The sequence below is a fragment of the Canis lupus genome, chromosome 38 (genome assembly GCF_003254725.2).
Source record: "Canis lupus dingo isolate Sandy chromosome 38, ASM325472v2, whole genome shotgun sequence".
NCBI classification, from domain to species: domain Eukaryota; kingdom Metazoa; phylum Chordata; class Mammalia; order Carnivora; family Canidae; genus Canis; species Canis lupus.
This window is the reverse complement of record NC_064280.1, coordinates 1,345,584-1,363,609: the sequence shown is the minus strand read 5'-3', so window position 1 is coordinate 1,363,609 and position 18,026 is coordinate 1,345,584. Positions and strand designations below refer to the sequence as shown.

The 18,026-nt window shown below is 48.4% G+C and overlaps 1 protein-coding gene across 8 annotated transcripts in view; it reads left to right on the top strand.

The window, feature by feature from the left end:
* Window positions 1-18,026, top strand: part of PLEKHA6 (pleckstrin homology domain containing A6) — a 140,651-nt gene that overhangs the window by 56,129 nt on the left and 66,496 nt on the right. The window contains exon 1 of one of the 8 annotated variants that reach the window (XM_025421185.3): window positions 10,821-10,964. The exons of 5 other annotated variants lie outside the window; for them this stretch is intronic. Coding sequence is in view for 1 of the 3 variants with exons in the window: in XM_049106891.1 (XP_048962848.1) it covers window positions 15,318-15,328 (11 nt within the window). In the remaining 2 variants the exon portion in view is untranslated. Of the gene's footprint in view, window positions 1-10,820; window positions 10,965-11,368; window positions 11,644-15,133; window positions 15,329-18,026 lie in introns of those variants that run through there. 2 more of the 8 variants (XM_025421178.3, XM_049106891.1) reach the window with 2 other exon arrangements.

The window sequence follows — 18,026 nt, the reverse complement described above, 5'->3', positions numbered from 1 at the left end:
CAGAAGGAAAAGATCCAAACAAAAGTCCTGGATTTCACCTAGGAGGAGGGGGTATTGGCCAGCTCTCCTTGGAGAGGACAGTAAATGGGGACGCTGGGGATTCAGAGGAGATGGTCCAGAGAGCTGATGGGACAGAGGCTTCAGCTCCTCCTCCTGCTCAAGCTCTGGGGTTCCCTGAGCCAAGTGACAGACAGCAGGCAGCCAGAGGGAGGGGGGCCTCGTCCCTGATCACAGCCCATGTTGCCTTCTTTCTCCTCTTTCTCCCCGTTGGAAGGAGTAGCTGGGTTTGATGAAACCCACGGTTCCAAAGGTAAACAGAGTGCCTTGTGTGCGGGAGGGGTTCTCGTCGATGTCAAGGGGGGAGGGAAACAGGAGCTGGCGGGAGAACCAGTGCCACCAGGCTCTTTGAGACAGAGGGGACCTAACTTCCCAGCTCCCCAGCACCGGACACCTTCCCAGTCTTCACAGGGTGCTCACGCACTCGCAGGGTAACCGCTGGCAAGGCTGGGCATCTCAGGGCTGGGAAACAGGACAGCGGTGCCCCTCCTGGCATCTCGGGGCTGTGCAGAAGGTAAAACTGGACATGATCAGAATGAACCTGGGTCTTCTAGAATAAAGAGTGGGAAAATCTGATGTCTCTATGCAAGTTCATACTGGAGAAATTAAGCAACTACTTAGCACATCTTATGGTTATGAGCCTTGTTACCTGAGCCTGTGACTTCCAACTATTGTAGTAGAACTCTCTGGACTCTCTGGTGGGAGCCTGGAAGTGCTGTATCCCCAAATCAAGCCATTGGAAAATTAAATTGCTTGCTCTAGAGGAGAGGGCAACCTGTCTTATGGCAGGCTGTCGCCTCAGAACCTTCTTAGGTCTGGCTTTCCCTCTCCTTTGCAAGAAGGTGGCATCAAAGTGAAGCAGACAGTGTAGTATGACTGTTAAAAGTCGAGATTTGGGAGGTAGAATTCAAATCCTGACTCTACTACTTACTAGCTGTGTGGCAACCTAATCTCTCCGTGCTTCTGTTCCTCCTCTTGTAAAATGGGAATAATGATACCCAGCTCATAAGATGGTGGATTGAATGATTCAATTTGGGAAGCACTTAGCATGATGCTCTCAGTATCTGTGCTGCCCGGCCGTGTGTTCCTCACATCGTCTTGGCCTCTCTCCCTAAGACGAGGTGTGCAAACACCTGTGAAGCCTTTGAGACTTGGGAACTGGTCTCTAAGTTAATGTTGTCCTTGGAGAGACACCTCTTAGCTTCTCCCAGAGCAGTGGTTTTCAGGTTTTTTTCACCATACTACAGAAAGATGTTTACCTTGTGTACAAAGAAATGCACACACCTGTGCACACACACACACCCTTATACGTGCATAGAAATATATGAAATTAAACTTTTACATAGCACTTGTGCCAAGTGTTTTTCCAAATGCTTTATGTATATTAACTAACATAATCCTCACAATAACCTTACGGAGTGGACACTGTTGCTGTACCCATTTTAAAGATGAAGAAACTGAAGCATAGAAAGATTAAGCAGCGGAGTCAAGATTCTAATACTCTGTGTGCACGTGCACATGTGGGTTACAGCTTTTAATACTTTTACAGACTGCTGTGTGTTCTGATATTTTCTGTGCCATTAAATTTTTAAAATGCCAATCTTGATTTATTTTTTAATTTTATTTATTTATTTTTACTTAAAATATTTTATTTATTTATTCATGAGAGAGACAGAGAGAAAGGCAGAGGCACAGGCAGAGGGAGAAGCAGGCTCCACGCAGGGAGCCCGATGTGGGACTCGATCCTGGGACCAGGATCACGCCCTGAGCCAAAGGCAAACGCTCAACCACTGGGCCACCCAGGCATCCCACCAATCTTGATTTAAATTGTAATTCAGAAATTACAGTGTGGGGGCACCTGGGTGGCTCAGTTGGTTGAGCATCCAACTCTTGGTTTCAACTCAAGTCATGACCTCAGGGTTGTGGGATCAAGCCCCGCATCTAGGCTCTGCAGTGGGTGTGGAGTCTGCTTGAGATTCTTTCTTTCCCTCTGTCCTTCCCTGACCTTGTGCATGTGTGCTCTATCTAACAAACAAACAAAAAATACAGTGTGAATATCACTGTCCTTTGGAATCTACTCAGAAAGCAAGGAGGGTAGTGAGGAGGACACTCCTGAGAGGAAGGAGGATGGAACATGACAGGCTGGGGTGGCCTCTTTTCAGAAACAGGTGTAGCTCTAGCTGGGAGCGCTGGGGCTCTATGGCAGTGGGAAGGTACCTCGTGGTTCCCAGACGTGGGGCTCTGAAGAGAATGTGCTCAGAGCCCAGGAGGTGGCTGCAGCTGGGGTCAGGTGTTCCTGGAGCCCTGGCTGTGGGGATTTTGCTCAGGGTTATTCTTATCACTTCCCAGACTCAAACCAGGGAAAGGCGTTGCAAGCTGGAGCCCCTGCCTGGAGCCCAGAGTGTGGGGCTCATTGCTGAGGGCTTGAAATACCTGGGGGTCTCTTTATGAACTGATTGATATTCTATCAACATCCACTATGTTTTGCTTTTAGGCTTGACTTTTGAAATATTTTTATGTATATTGAGTTATTTTATACTCACAAGGGGCTGAGTTAGATAAACATAGGTTCCCATTCTGTTCCATAAGTAAAGGAAGAGAGGCACAGATATTCTGTGATTTGGCCAAGGCGCAGAGCAGACTAGAGCACAGGGCTCCGGGCCGCCAGTTCTGGGCATTGCAGGTTACATGGTAGATGATGTGATTCTGTGTTAACCGTGAAGTGGATGCAGAGAGGCCTCTTCACATACCCGGGTTCATCATTTGGTTCTTCTGTTCTTCAGCTCTGAATTCCCACTGGGGAGTTACGGTAGAGTCATTCCCACCCTATCCTCTTCGAATGCAGAACTCAGAGAAGTGAAGAATGCACTGCAGCCTCCACCTGTCCATGGTGTCCTTTTTTAAAAAAATATTTTATTTATTTATTTATTTGACATGGGGGGAGGAGGAACGAACAAGCAGGGGAAGTGGAAGGCAGAGGGAGAGGGAGAAGCAGACTTCCCGCTGAGCAGGGAGCCCGATGTGGGGCTCAATCCCAGGACCCTGGGTTAACCAACTGAGCCACCCAGGTGCACCACGGTGTCCTTTCTATCTGAGTAAATCTCAGATAAATAAATCTCAGATAAATTTTGACTTCCCCAGTGGCGGATGGGTTTAAATCCTAGCCAGCCAGGTAAAGGTTAACCCAAAGACCAGCAGGCTGGAAAAGGTGGAAACCAGGGAAACTTGTAGACCTTCTAGAAGGCCCCTCCGTCTCTCTGGAATGGGTCTGCTAAGATGCTACTACACCTGTGGAGCAGGAGGAAGGATAAGATCAGTTCAGGAGGCCCTGCCCACTCTGAGGTGTGCTGAGGGACCCTTGCCTGCACAGGTCATGCCCTAGCATTTGGGACAAGGGACCTCTGTGGAGGTCAAGTATTCCTAGGCCAGCCCATTGAGAGCATTTCTCCTGGGTCCCTGTTCTGAGCCACCCACAGCTGTCCTTCAGGCAGCTGTCTCCCCAAGCCTTGCTTGGGTTCTTGTGGGGACCGGGAGTGCTCTAACACCCACTCTTACATCCTGCATCAGGAAAGCCAGGCTCTCCCTCAGCCAGCACCTCTCCTCCACTCATCAGCCCTGGTGTTGCTTTTAATAGTTTACAAAGTTAGGAGAATATTTTTCCAAGCCATAGTTGCTCCCGAAGGACCCTGCCTTTCTGCCTCTGGAAGTGAGCCTTCAGAGATCATTTCATCTATTGATCACTGAGAAACTATTAATTGAGCAGGAGCTACTTTGCATGGTGGGACTCCACAGCCTGGCCCCCAGTACTCTTCCAGCTTCATTTAGTGATGGGGATGAAGGAGGCCATGAGTAGACAGCAGCTTCAGTAGTGTGCACAGTAAACACACACTCGCTGTTCCTTCCTATTGTTACTCTTATCTCCCAGTGTAGCCCCTGACCTAGCCAAGGGGCCTGAGCTTTCTCTAGCTCTTCACAGCGGCTCCCTTCTAGAATGCCCACCTTCTGTCTCTCAGAAACTCTTGTCCCCATGCTGCCACCTCCCTGACTCTTCCTTCAAACCACCCCCATCATGGGCTGCTTTGAGGATGGTTTTATGGGTTTTGGTCTTTGTCCAGTCACTAGATTGGGGGTTCTTTGTGTGCAGGGACCTCATCTTCTCTTAGATCCTAACACTGTGGATGCTTAAGACATGTCTAGGTAATGCTTGACCGATACCTACACATATCTTCATGGTGGGGATGGGGTACTTTCTGTGGTCTGGGGTATTTAACAGGGGCTTTCTGGAAGAGATGACCTTTGAGCTCAGCCTTACAGCAATGTCCACCTGCCTCTCCTGGGAGATTTACATTCAACAGGCATCTAGGATGGAATTGGGGAATTTTTTTAAAGTTTATTTCTTTATTAGAGAGAGGGGGCGTTCAGGGGGAGCAGCCCAAAGAGTGAGAGGGAGAAGTAGGCCCCCCTCTGAGCAAGGAGCCCATTCTAGAGCTTCATCCTAGGACTCCAGGGTCATGACCTGAGCGGAAGGCAGATACTTAACCGACTGAGCCACCCAGGTGCCCTGCAGAATGGGTTTTATAGAGGAGTTCCTGGGTTATCAGATAATTAGTTTGGCTGAGCTTAACCTTAAAGGTTGGCTGGTTGTGGTGGCTGAAGAGGAGTGGGACCTCCTCGTGAGAGGGAGGAGGCATCATGGCCACACACAGAGTTGCTTACAGCCTTTGGGGAAATACTGAGAAGCTTTGGCCTCGTTAGAAAATCGACATACAGGGCGGTGGAATATGCCATTTAAAAGATGAATGGGGTGGGAGGTCCCTGGGTGGCTCAGTTGGTTAAGTGTCTGCCTTTGGCTCAGGTCATGATCCTGGGGTCCTGGGATGGAGCTCTGAGTTGGGCTCCCTGCTCAGTGGTGAGTCTCTTCCTCTGCCTCTGCCCTTCCCCTGCTTATATGCACGTGCACACGTGCTCTTTCTCTCTCTCTCTCTCTCAAATAAATAAATAAATAAATAAATAAATAAATAAATAAATAAAATCTTTTAAAATATATTAAATAAAAGATGAATGGGCATGTGCTGCAGTGAGCTTTGGGTGCCCCGGAGTTAGGCCTTTCTGTATCCAGTAGGGGAGGGGACAGCCACTGGGAATTTCTGAGCAAGAGGGTAACATGATGGAAACAGGCATTAAGTCCTGCTCTACAGAGGGAAACTGGTGGTATTTCTAAAGCACAAGGCAGAGTCCTAAACTTTCTCTTATCACTTGTTCCAAGTGCTTCTTGGTGTCTAACCTAATGTTTCCTGCTATAATCAAAGTCCAAGTTGTCTCATCGGAGTTGGAAAACAGCTGGACAGGGCCCAGCAGCTGGAAAGAAAAGTTATTCTCCCATTTCTGTCAGAGAGAACCCGCATATCCTGGTGGAACAAGAGTGTGTGCCAGGGTTCTGGGCCAAGCTGGCAGAGTCCTGGGGCACGGAAGGGCACTGGGGCCTACATTGATACAGGGGTGTGGTTTTGGAGTAATTGGAGCCCCCATGGGATTAGAAGCCCTGGACTGGTCCTGAGGTGCTGTCCACCCCCCTTCCACCCCCCACCCCCGACACAGGCATACACTGTCCCTTTGAAAAGCTTGCAGGCATCAGTACAGGCGTGCCTACCCTCCTCTGCTCCATTGTGAGGGTAGAAGAGATGAGACTGAAAGAGGTCTCTGGGCCTGGCAATAAGGGCTTCAAAGAAGAAAGACAAGTGTGATTCAGGGAAGGGCAGAGGAGAAGAGACGAGGAGGAGGGTCTCATTCAGCTTGTTGGGGTGCCCATCTGACACCTGAGAGGGGGATCTGCCAGGATCAAGGGAGGGGGCAGGTGTCTGTAGTTTCCAGTCCCCCACTTTGACCATCCCCAGGCTGGGGGGAGCGGGCATGAGTTCAAGTCTGTCTTGTCCTCCAAGGATCCTCCTCTGCTGTTGCCCTTGTCCCATTTCCTGCCCCTGTCATCACAGCAGCCTCTGTGGGAATCCCAGGACTCCAGTCTCTAAAGGAGGAAGTCTTCTTGAGCACAGAATTTCTCACCCACCCCTGGGCTCCCAGGGCAAGTGGGACATTCCATTTAAAAGGTGAAGCAGGAACAGGTGAGTAGACAGTGCAGAACAGAGAGAGGACTCAGAGACACAGGTGGGAGGAGCGCTGAGCCACCTCTGCTCCCTGCCTCCACCCCTGCCACCTTCCTACCGACCACTCAAGGGCTCCTTCCTTCCTGTGTCCTGACCCCAAAATTCCAGCACAGCAGCAAATAGCTCTGGGACACCTAAAAAAGCCAGGTAGGCAGACATCTTCTCAGAACACCCTGTCCTCCCTCTCTGAGGACCTTCACTTTCCCATCCACCTGGGGCTACCATGTCCCACAATTCTGGGGGTGCCATTCACACTGTGCTCTATGTGAATAGCACCCCCTGGGGGTATGCCAAGTCCAGGAAGTCAGTGCCAGCAGATAAGTAGGAGGGCAGAATTGGACACTTTTCTATGTTCCAGGCAAACAATAGGGACCTTTCCAGGAAGCTCGGGGGAGGGAGTTGACTGTAAGAGGATCCCTGGGTGGATGCTCATGGGGTGGCTTGAACAGGTTTCTGCGTTTTCTGCTGATTGCTTAATTAGACACCTACATAGTGCTCTCGGCTAATGACCACGTCTCCCAGGGAGGTGGCAGATAAAAGGGTGGGTAGCTTGAGAGTGTCAGGTGAAGGTCTCAAAGACAGCTACCTGAGAATGGGAGCAGGAGAGGTAGAGCATTGTGGAATTTCCTTGGGCCAGTCCAGACTAAATACTATGGAGAAGAGGGAGTGTCTTTTCCGCAGCAACGGAGAAAAGAAGCAGTGGGCTCAGGGCCTGTTTCTGCCTCCAACATTAACATCCTGTGTGAGCTTTCAACTCCTGGCTGTGGTTTGCCCTCTTGAGAAATGGGGAAGGTCATCTCCTGTGGCTCGGTAGTCACGGAGGCCAGATGAGCCCAGACATGTGCGCATCTCCGGTGGTAGGCGCTCCGAGGTGGAGAGCAACCAGGTGTGTTTCCAGGCCCCTACAGGGTAGGTTGGAAAGGGAGCCAGGTAGGGTGGAGAAGGGCATCACCGAGCACCATGAACTCCAACCGGACAATCTGGAGCCACTCGGGGATCTGAAGCAGAGCTTCAATAATGGGCTAAGGACCAGGCTACAAACATTTCAGAGCTGCTCAGAGGGTATGGGAGAGGCCAGGCAACATAGGCAGTTCTCTGCTGAGGGGTGGAGGAGTGGCTGAATCAAAGTGTGTGTGGTTCCTCAGCGCCTAGCCCCAGCACTCCGCAGCCCATCTTCCCAGAACTGGGGTTGTCAGGCTGGGGGTCATAGTGGCCCCCAGCCCTCTGTTGGGCAAGTCAGACAAATGTTTGCCAAAAACAGCTTACATAGGGCAGGTGGCAAGACCCAGGTCAATGTTGTGTTTGTGCTGCCCAAACAATGCCATGCTCCATGGGCTCCTGAGCACCACAGCCCTGTTGGGAGGCCTGGAGCTGAGCCCCCGAGAAGCTTGACTGATGGGAACCACAGCGTTGTGCACCATGGGGGAGCTAGACTGATGTCACCCTGCCCCTAAGGGTGTCTCTGGGGTGCCGGAATCCTGGCTTTGACCTGTCTTTGACCTCATTCCTGCCATCCTGGGAAGGCCTGAATGCCTTATGAGGATGGATCTGGCAAGGGGCTGCAGACTGTTAGAAGTGGTAATTTCCCCCTATGCTTTTGATGGAAATGATGGAAATACTCATTTCTGCCCATTTCAGAGGTGGAATGAGGTTGACAAAGATAATCAACTGTCATGGAAACTTTGGACCTTAGGGGAAAGACTGTATTTTGAAGCGAGGCAGGCCTAGATTTGAAATTTGGCTTTAAAATATACTAGCTGTGTGACTTGGGGCCAACTAGCTAACTCCTCTACTCATGGGTTCTCAGTGGCGTAAAATGGGACATTAGGACCCTCATCACCATGGGTGATTGTGAAGTTTCTTCCTGTAAGGAAATAAAACCATTCCTTTTACTGCATAACCTGAATGCTTTCATGTTGAAAAGCAGGAAAAGGGACTACATTCAGTTTCATTCAGTAAACATTTTTGAGCAAAGGTATTTGCAGTTTCAAAGAGTCAATGATTTTGTGTCTTTAAACATCTTGGAAGGAAGAAATATTTGAAAACTCTATTATATTTGGCAGTTATCATTAGTTTTTTTGTTACCCGCTCAGAAAGTCTTTATCTGTGTAGTTCCAGAACTCAAAACAATGGGTGGAAGCAGAAAGCATGCTTAACCACACTCTTCAATAGTGGAACCGGCTACCTTCAAAAGTAGTGGGCACCTCGTCCCTGTGCAAGTCCAGGCAGCAGGTTCATCTTTCGTAGGTGCTGGAGAAAGTGTTTCCTGCACTGCAGGGTGGAAGGGAAGATTGCTCAGTACCGGGGTCCCTCCTGAACATGGGAGCGAATTCTGAGATCACCCAGATTCCCCAGCTGCGGATTAGGGGAATATTCCCCACAGGCCTTCCGACTCCCTCTCCAGAGCACAGCCCCTTTTATCTGGACCAGATTGACTCTAACAGCTCTCTTCTTCCCTAACTATTTATTCTTTACTACGATCAAAGACTTTGTGTCTATGCACACTCTTGCCCTGCTACGTGTCTCAGAACCAGCTTCTATTCTGGGTGGATCTTTTCCCTGTGTTCTACACCGTCTCTAGCCGGATGAGGGATTAACAGTCAAGCAACTATTTATGGCATTCCCTCTAGGTACAAGGCACTGGTGTAAGAGCAGAGAGGGAAGGCAAGAAATTAATAGTCCCAGTCCTTAAAAGGCTTCAGTCTCTCTTTTGGAAACAAGCTTGACACAAGTAGACAGTCAACAGAGGGTAGAAGGCTGAAGGACAGGACAATGGAGTGGTAAAGGGCCATAGTAGGCATGCTCCGGAGAGAATAGATAACTGTCATGGGCTGAAGCAGTGCAGTGAGCTGGGCCAGTGGATTTTGGGCACCAGATTACTGACTTGGGTGGGAGAGACACAAAGTCCACCTGGTGGTTACAAGCCTGTTTGGGACAGTTAATATCAATGTTGATAGAAGAGAGCTTGGATGGTGAGCTCGTTAATAATTGACCATATTTAACATGTGTAGGTTGCATTATTCAAATGGTACAGAATAATTTCCAGTGAAAAGTTTCCCTCTTACTCTGTCACGGATCTGCTCCCAGCTCCCTCCTCGGAGGTGACCCCTGTTACCAGTGTCTGGTGTGTCCTTCCTGAGATGCTCTAGGCCAGCCTAAGCCAAGACCCATGAGCTAAATCCAGCCCACCACCTACCTCATGTTTTATGAGCCATGAGCCAAAAGTGGTGTTTATATTTTAAATGGCCGAAAAAAATAAGATTTTTGATTCATTAACATTCTATGAAGTTTGTGTTTTAGTATCTACAAGGAGAGTCTTGCTTACAGCCACGCTTATTCATTTATGCTTATTTGTTTATACTAATTGATTTGTGCTCATTTGTTTATGCTATTTGTCTACACGTTGTCCATAGCTGCTTTTGTACAACAAAGGCAGAATTGAATATTTGCATCAGAGACTATATGGCCCATGAGATATTTATTGGTCCTGAAATATATGGCCCTGAAAATATATACTCTCTAATCCTTTACATAAAAAGTTTGATGACCCCTGCTCTGTAGAATCATATAGGTAGTTACAAATTATTTCTTAACCCAAATGGTAGCATACTAAGTTAATTGCTCTGCCACTCACTGTCTTCATTTACTGTATCTTGGAGACTATTTCACATCAATACTATAATATGGCTAGTCATGGCATGGTAAATCTTAATTGGATTTTAGGCGTGCTAACTTAAAGGCAAAGTTTAGTTACCCTCAAGGAAAATGCCCAATAAGTGGTTGGGCTCCAGGGCGAATGAAGCTTGGAGCATGGAAGTGGAGATGTGAGAAACGTCTATGGGGAGGTCTCCAGTGAGAATCTGTGACCTCAGCCTATAGATGAAAGATTTCACTTTTTACAAGTGAAGCGTTGCATTCTGAGCACCGCACAAGGTCAACTATGGATGTTAATAGTCAGATGAACATAAAGACCATGAACAAGAAACATTAAACCAACACCTGAAAGAATAGTGAATACTAAAGGCAACTTAGAGTTACCTTCTTGAATGAGAAGCTAGTAACAGGTGGTGTGCAATAGTGAACAGAGCAAGAGGGTAGTGGATCTGAGTGCCTCCTACTCATTCACCACTTCATACCTGTCACCTTATTTTTTTAAATTTTTATTTATTTATGATAGTCACAGAGAGAGAGAGAGAGAGAGGCAGAGACATAGGCAGAGGGAGAAGCAGGCTCCATGCACCGGGAGCCCGACGTGGGATTCGATCCCTGGTCTCCAGGATCGCGCCCTGGGCCAAAGGCAGGCGCCAAACCGCTGCGCCACCCAGGGATCCCCCTGTCACCTTATTTAAATTGTTACTCCCTCGGGTAGTATCATTTGCCTCACTTTACAACCTAGGAAATTGAGGCCCAGAGACGCTAAATGATTTTTCTCACAATCAGTGCTTCAGGTGAATGTCTAGTTGTATTAAAATGTGAGTCCATCTGACTTTTTTTTTCTGTGTGACTTTAAAGACTTCTCTTTCAGTTCTACCATCCAAGATGCCAAATCAGATGGAGAGTCACTCCCCAGCTTTGACAAGCCATTCTTCTTCCTGTCCTCAGCTCCCTCATCTGCAAAATGGGGCAGTTGTCTCCGTTCTTTTCCTTCCCACTCTCACGTGGCCTAATTCTATCGCGGGTGAACCATAAGGGAAAAGGGGTGTCTCCATAAGAGCCAGATGCAGAAAATCGGAGGAGGAGAGGAAGGTGAGTTCAGCAAACAACATAGGGCAGGCCAGTCATCTGGAATCTGATCCTTAAGAAAATACTATTCTTTGATGTGAAGGAGGAGTCTAGAAATCTCTCCTCCTAAACTGAGAACTTGCCCATCACCCTTGGTGCCTGGTACCTGAGCTCCGCTTTAGCACCTGGGCGTGCCCTGCTGGAAGGGGTCGGGCCTGGGGCTGGAGAGATGTGGACAGCGCCTGACAGGTCCTTCCTGTGTCTGCCAGGCTCTGCTTGGCTCCGCGCTCAGGGTTTCTGGAGGAGCTGCAGCTAGAGGGCTGTCTGATGTTACCCAGTTGCAAGCAGGGTGGGGAGGGAGGGGAACGAGAGCGGGTGAGCCATCAGACCCCAGGAGCCGGGGGTGTGAGTGTGTTTATATAGGACTCAGCCAACCTGCAGTTTCAGATTTCAGACCCCCGCTTTATCAGGAGACTTGCCCCTTGTTTTCAGTCAATGCTGGTGCCGGGAGAGAGCTGACACCAGAGCCTTCCTGGAAGGCTAGGGAAGTTCTGGATTCCCCGGCTCTCTCCCTGTCTCCTTCCTTCTCATGGGAGCTGCATCGGCCACCCTTGGCAATTTTCTCTGATCTGGAGTGTTGTCTGCTTCCTTCCCAATCAGCTGTCTGCGTCTTCCTGTTGGTTCCTGAATTCCAGCATGGGAGGTAAAATCTGGGGTCTGGGGGACCTAAGCTAGGAAGAACTGGAGCTACCCAGACTTCCCGTGGCAAGGAGGGGGGCAGGGAGACACACATGTTGGGCAAAGGGGAGTGGTTCACAATGAGAGAGAGAGAGAGAGAAGGAGGAGGGAGGCAGGAGGGAGGGAGGGAGAGAGACAGAGAGAGAAAATATGTGTGTGTGGGCGTGTGTATTGGCACTTCTATTATATTTGGAAAGCAAATTTCCTTTTCTTCCTTCTTTCATTTAATTCCTTTCTCTACTAACAAATAAGAATATCCCATGAATGTCCATCTTCCTTGAGAGTCTCCTATCAAAAAGTTAGAAAAACCTTCTGACTTTTAGGATGTGTATTTCCTCCCATGGAGGTAGGGGGCTACAGAGGGAGCTTAGGGACATGGTTCTGTACCGGAGGTAACGCTTCTGGAGGACTAATGCCCCTAGAGCCAGCCTTGGTTTTTGCAGGTGCTTGGAAACACTCTCCCTAAAAGCTAACTGTAAGTCCTGTCGATGCCTGTGTTGTGGGAAGGTGTAACCGGTCTGGGTTCTAGCGTGGTCTTCATGTGGAATTAGCTTAAACCAAGCTAGAGAGATCAAAGCTCTGAGAGACAAGTGCCAGGAGCATTTTCTTCTTGGTTTCTCAGAATTAGGCAGGATGTAGGCCAATGCCTGGGGCAGGGGGTGGGTGGGTGAGAGGGCAAGGGGGGCTTGGCATTCCTCCTGAAAGCAGAGATTTGGGTGGGGAGGTGATTGGTGGGTAGTGGGTAAGGCTGGCTGCATGTGGGGCTGCCTTTCCGAATTTGCGTCATGTTTCTCAGTGGCCAGGAGCAGAGACCAGAGCCTTACCTCCTTTGGGGTTGGTGGGCAGGCAGCCTGCCGTAGCTGCTGAGACCCGTTTGTACTGTCATGACCATGGGCAGCACATGCTGTGTGGTGGGGCCCAGCAGGGATGGTGTGTGGGCCAGACCAATGAGACTAGGCAAGAGACTGGAGGTGGCTTTTGAAAAGCAGATTTAGAGTGATGAGATAAGCTTTGGGAGTGGACTGCGGCAAAGTGAGCTGGAGGCAGAACATGGAGTGGATGGAAAGGAATAAAGAGGGGATCAGGGAGTCCCAAGCTCTGGTACGTTCCAAAGCTGCGGCCAGCCAAGGAACCTCAACTCTCAATATAGATGTAACCTCAAATAGGTGAGAGAACCAGGGTTTGTCTACTGACTTCTGGATACAGTGAGATAAGTGGGTGAGAGTCGATGTGGGCAGGGCAAAGGGCAGTAAAGACACATTCTCAGCCAGGAAATTGTATAGTGCAGTTAAATCTGGGATGTAATCACACAGCTATTTATTAGGGAATATAATTAATGGGTTGTATATTATAGTTATTTTTGAAACTGTGGGTATTAAAAAAATTATTTTGGGGGGGCACCTAGGTGGCTCAGTCGGTTGGGTGTCTGCCTTTGACTCTGGTCATGATCCCAGAGTCCTGGGATTGAGCCCCATATCAGGTTCCCTGCTTGGTGGGGAGCCTGTTTCTCTCTCTCCTGCTGCAGCTCCCCTTGCTTATGCTTTCTCTCTCTCTCTCTCTGTCAAATAAATAGATAAAATCTTTTTTAAAATTATTTTTTATTTATATCACCATCTACTCCCAGAGAGATTTCCAGTGTCTTTTTTTTTATTTGACAGATGGTGTGATGCATAATTTTGGCCAACAGATAACAATAACCCTTCCTTTTATTCAATTGTGCAGAGCTTCCCAGCACAGAGTGCGCTTTCACAGACGCTGTCCCATTCTGGCTCGGTTCAGCAGATGTTTACCAATCGCTTTCCTTTCCTGAGTATTGTGTTAGATATTGAGCACATGGGTGGCTCAATATCTAACAGATACGGAAATACCTGCTACTGGAACACACGGGTGGCTCAGTTGGTTAAGCGTCCAGCTTTGGTTTTGACTCAGATCATGATCTCCTGGGTTGTGAGATTGAGCCCCATGTGATGCTCTGCACTCAACAGGGAGTCTGCTTGATATTCTCTCTCTCTCAAACCCCCCCCCCCTCCTTCTCCCTCTCCCTCTCCCCCGGCTTGCGCTTGCATGCATTCTCTCTCAAAAAAAAAAAAAAACAAAACGAAACAAAAAAAAAACCCTGGTTCTGTCCTCAGGGGTCTCCTTACAGTCTAATTGCAGTCCCATAAGGAAGACAGAGAGAATATCATTCCTTCCACAAAGATGAGGAAACCACACCTGAGAGGTACCAAAGGACACATGGTTAGTCAGCAGATGGTCAAGGATGGGGATCAAGATCCAGGGCCCTTTTCGTGTATTCCCTCCACACCACAGTACTGCGCCAACTTCCCTGTCCTCTTCATCCTCCATGCCTTCCCCATTGGAACGACGAGCAAGAAAGCAATAATCTGTGACTGCCAGAGTGGAGCAGCTGCTCCCTGGAAGGAAGTCAGTTCTCACTGGGCCCCTAACTCTATGTCTGAAATGACATCCGCGGGTCTGTGTCTGTGTCATGCTGCTGGTTTGCTGCCCTCGACCACTCACCAGAGGCTGCCTTCATCTCTCACATAATTTTTGACTTGGTGGGGCTGTCGTCTTCCCTCTTCTCCCTGTCTTATCCCTGACAGGCAGGGGGACTGTACCATCCAGGGGTCACCGGAACTTGGGAGGCTCCACGTGGAGGTAGATGCTCACTGAACACTGGATTCATGAACACAGCAACCAACATTTGCTCAGGTCTTTGTAGCTGACAAAGCACGTTCACATAAGCAAACAGCATGTTTGTTGATTTCCTCCATCTCCCACATTTGTCCAGCTCAGGTCTCCTGGAAAGGTCCAAATCTCTAAAGCTTAGGGTTTTTCTCTTAATTTCTAGTCTTAAGCAGAGAAGTCATCTGGCCTAATGATTATCGATTTTTGGTCAGTGACAGAGTTTTCACCAATCTGAGGTGAAATGAGAGAAATAGGGAAAACATACTGATTTTTTTTTTTTTTTCCCAAAAAGCAAACTATATTCAGTTCAAAGGTTTTCTTTCAAGGGCTGGAGATATGCTCCAATTTTTATTCTGGAATTATGGCTTTTTTATTCTTTTCATGAGCTGGTGGTGAGAGTAGATGGCAGTTGGGCTTTTAAAATGTCCTTATTTGGCAAAATAAAAAGCTGGCAGCCTTATAGTGGTTCCTTAAATTTCATTTTCTGAAATGTAACTGGTATACGAAATCCAAAAATCTTGCCTCCAGGCAGGACCTTCTCCAAACAGATGAGAATCTCTCTGATAACAGCTCTTTTGGGCAGATTCCTGAAAACCTGGATTTGGGTCTTGTCACCACTGTTCTTTCCCTGTGGGTCCTTGGGTCATGATAAACTCATAATGAGTCTCGGGTTTCTCATTTTTAAAAGTTGTGGGAGGTTCTTACCTCCCAGACAAGGCCACTCACTGGAAAAGGAATGTGCTCTCACTTCCTCTTTATCAGAGAGCCAGAAACTCTCCCTTCGCTGAGGGGCTCCAAGATCAGGCTTTGCCGGTTCCTATTCCTGAGGTTATCTTTTGGAAGTGATGGAAGTCATCTTCTATCCTTGGAAGAGAGAGGGAATTTGTGGATCAGATTATGGGAGCAGCGTGAGGTATATTTTATATTTGGTGTCCAGTGTTGGTGACTTAGATGGTCAAGAGGTAAGGGCATTTAAAAATCTTGCGATCGATTTTTCAAAGGGCGGATCTTCCTGAACTCTCAAGAATATAAACGGTAACTTTCCTTAAATCTGCAGGCTCCTGGAGGCATTAGAATGTCTGAGGTGTTCAACCTTCTGAGGAGTCAGGCCTGGAATAGCAAGAAATATGTGGGAATCTCCAGGCAGCCCAGCTGCCGGACTAAGGCACGTGGTTGGGTGTGTACATGTGTGCAGACCCGTAGGGGAGAAAGCATTAAAGGGAAAATCGGGTTGAAATCACCCTAGACATTAAACTAGATGCTCTTTATGAGATTTATTCTAGGACCCTTTTTCTGAAAGTAGATGCCAAGGAGTCTCTTTGTAGGAGAGAATTTTCTGACTTTCCCCCATTTTCGTGTCCTGAATCAGGAGCTCTCCCAGCCTAGGAAAGCAGCTGGGGTTTGACTCGGGTTGTTAAATCTGAGGGGGTAACACCCTCACCTCAGGCTTGCGTGGGGCAGAGGGAGAAGTAAAACAAACGGGTGAAAAAAAACAGGAGGCTTAGGTTCTGACCTGGGGGACCAAGCCCAGGTGAGTAAAATGAGGGCAGTGAATTGGATTATCATCATCCTGCTTAACTCTGCACACCTCAGCTCTCCATTTGATTGATGATAGGGCCTTTCCCAGAACTTCAGGTAAACTTACTGCCCCAAGAAGTGAAGTCTGCAGGTGTGTGCCCAGTAACTTGTCGGAAAAGTGTCTGTTGGCTTGAGGTGGTGGGATGAGACAGGTATCCTTAAGACAGAAGATCCAGGGTCAGAGCTGAGCAGCCTACCTGGGATGACGTGCCTCGGAATGGTGAAGTCCTTAACAATCACCAGTAAGTCCCTAAGATGTACAGCTAGAGCCAAGAGATCTGAGAGAAGCAGTTGCCCAATAGTGCTCACAGTTATTGGCCAGGGTAGGCTTCCCATTTAAAGCCTCCTGAGGCCATGAAACGGGCATCAGGAGAAACATGCCAAACCTGTTCCACTGTGTGCTGGCTGTGTTGTTTCTCACCCAGACTGGCCCCTCTTCATCATCTTTCTCACACTCAGTGTCGTCTTCTTCCTTCAGCCCAGCTCTCCACCCCTGAGTGTTCCCAGTGGCTTGGATGCTTGTTCCCCTGGGAAGGCCTCTAAGGAGTGGGTAGCACAGGTGAAGCTGTGGGGTGGTGATATGGTAGAGAGAGACCTGGAAGACCAATGAGGTGGGCAGTCAGGAGGCATGCTTGGAATACTTGGGCATGTCTCTACCTGAAGTCCAGCCAGACAACAACACATGGCCTCTGCCAGTTCTGTTCAGGTGGAAAGACCCCGCATTCTTATGGGGCTGTTGGGCTGGTCTTTGGATCCTCTCTTTTGTGCCATGCCAACTTGCCAAGGACCTGGCTCGAGGCTGCGGGAATCCAGGGACCCAGGAAAGATCCAGATTGCGATGAGCAAGTGCTTTGAATGACTGTCAACATCTTTAGCCTAAATTACTCTGGCGGCTCTCCTGAAACCTGTGTCTCCAGGGGCTGGAGGAGCAGTATAGACAGCTCTACAACTGGTCATCTGAAACCTTGAGGCCTGTGGATCAGAATGGCAACGTGATGCACATGCTGTGTACCACATCAAGCCTCCAGCCAGGTCTGGAGCAGCTTCAAGATCAAACATATTAATATTTCTGCAGCAGGGCTTATCTAAAGAGTCACATAACTAGGATAAATAAAGGCTATAAAGTGTCTCATGCTGTGCGGGTCACATTGTTGCTAATTAGGTTCAAGTCAGGTTGGGGTCTGCCATCCACTGGGTTAGGAAAAACATTCAGTTTTCAGATGGTTTGTGGATTTGAGGGTGCTGTCAAGGCATTGTGGTTCTGTACTGCCTCGTAGAATCCTTTTGGGTAGAATTAGCATTCCCATTTTACAGAGGAGGAAGCTGGGGCTCAGAGAGGATCAATAACTTCAGCCAGTTTGGGTGATTCCGGTCCAGAGCTATCTGCTTCCAGACCCAGGCTTCTTCCTCCAAGGTATGACACACTTTACCTCTCTAGCAGTGAGTGAAAGAGAGTTGAGGCTAAGGGTGGGGAGCTCTGCCTTTGGCATCATCCCCAGTGAGGGAGGTGCTTTCTGCACATCTGATCAGGATCATTTATTGGCTTGTTATTATTTAAACATTGACTTGTGGGATCCCAGTAGGCTAAAAGCTCAAAAGAGAGGAAACTAAAGTTCAGTCAACTTTGTGGCTTACAAGAAGAATCCAGCTGGCTTCATGGGGGCTGAGAGAGCCAAGAACAAATGAGGTCAAATTGGGTTTAGAGAGAGAAGCATCATCTGCAGTGGAAACAACCCCCGTGCAGAACCCGTGAAATGCACAGTGCTTCCCGCTTCCCCACCCATTGCCTGGCTGTGGAGGTCTTGCCTTGAGTAGAGACTGCTCTTATGAGAAGGACTGTCTGGAAGGATCACAAAAGCCAGATAAGGGTGAGAGTGATGTGCAGCATGAAATAAGAATTCAATTAGAGGGTCTCAGTGATCTTCATTAGTGATGTGAAAAAAAGGTCAAAGGAAATGTTAATTTAATCTGCTGAAGATACACCATGTGCTTTTAACCCTTCATTGGAAAGATAGGCATTGGTCTATTGTGAGGCCAGTGGCATAGATAACCTCCCTCCTTCTACCTTCTATGTGCTGTCAG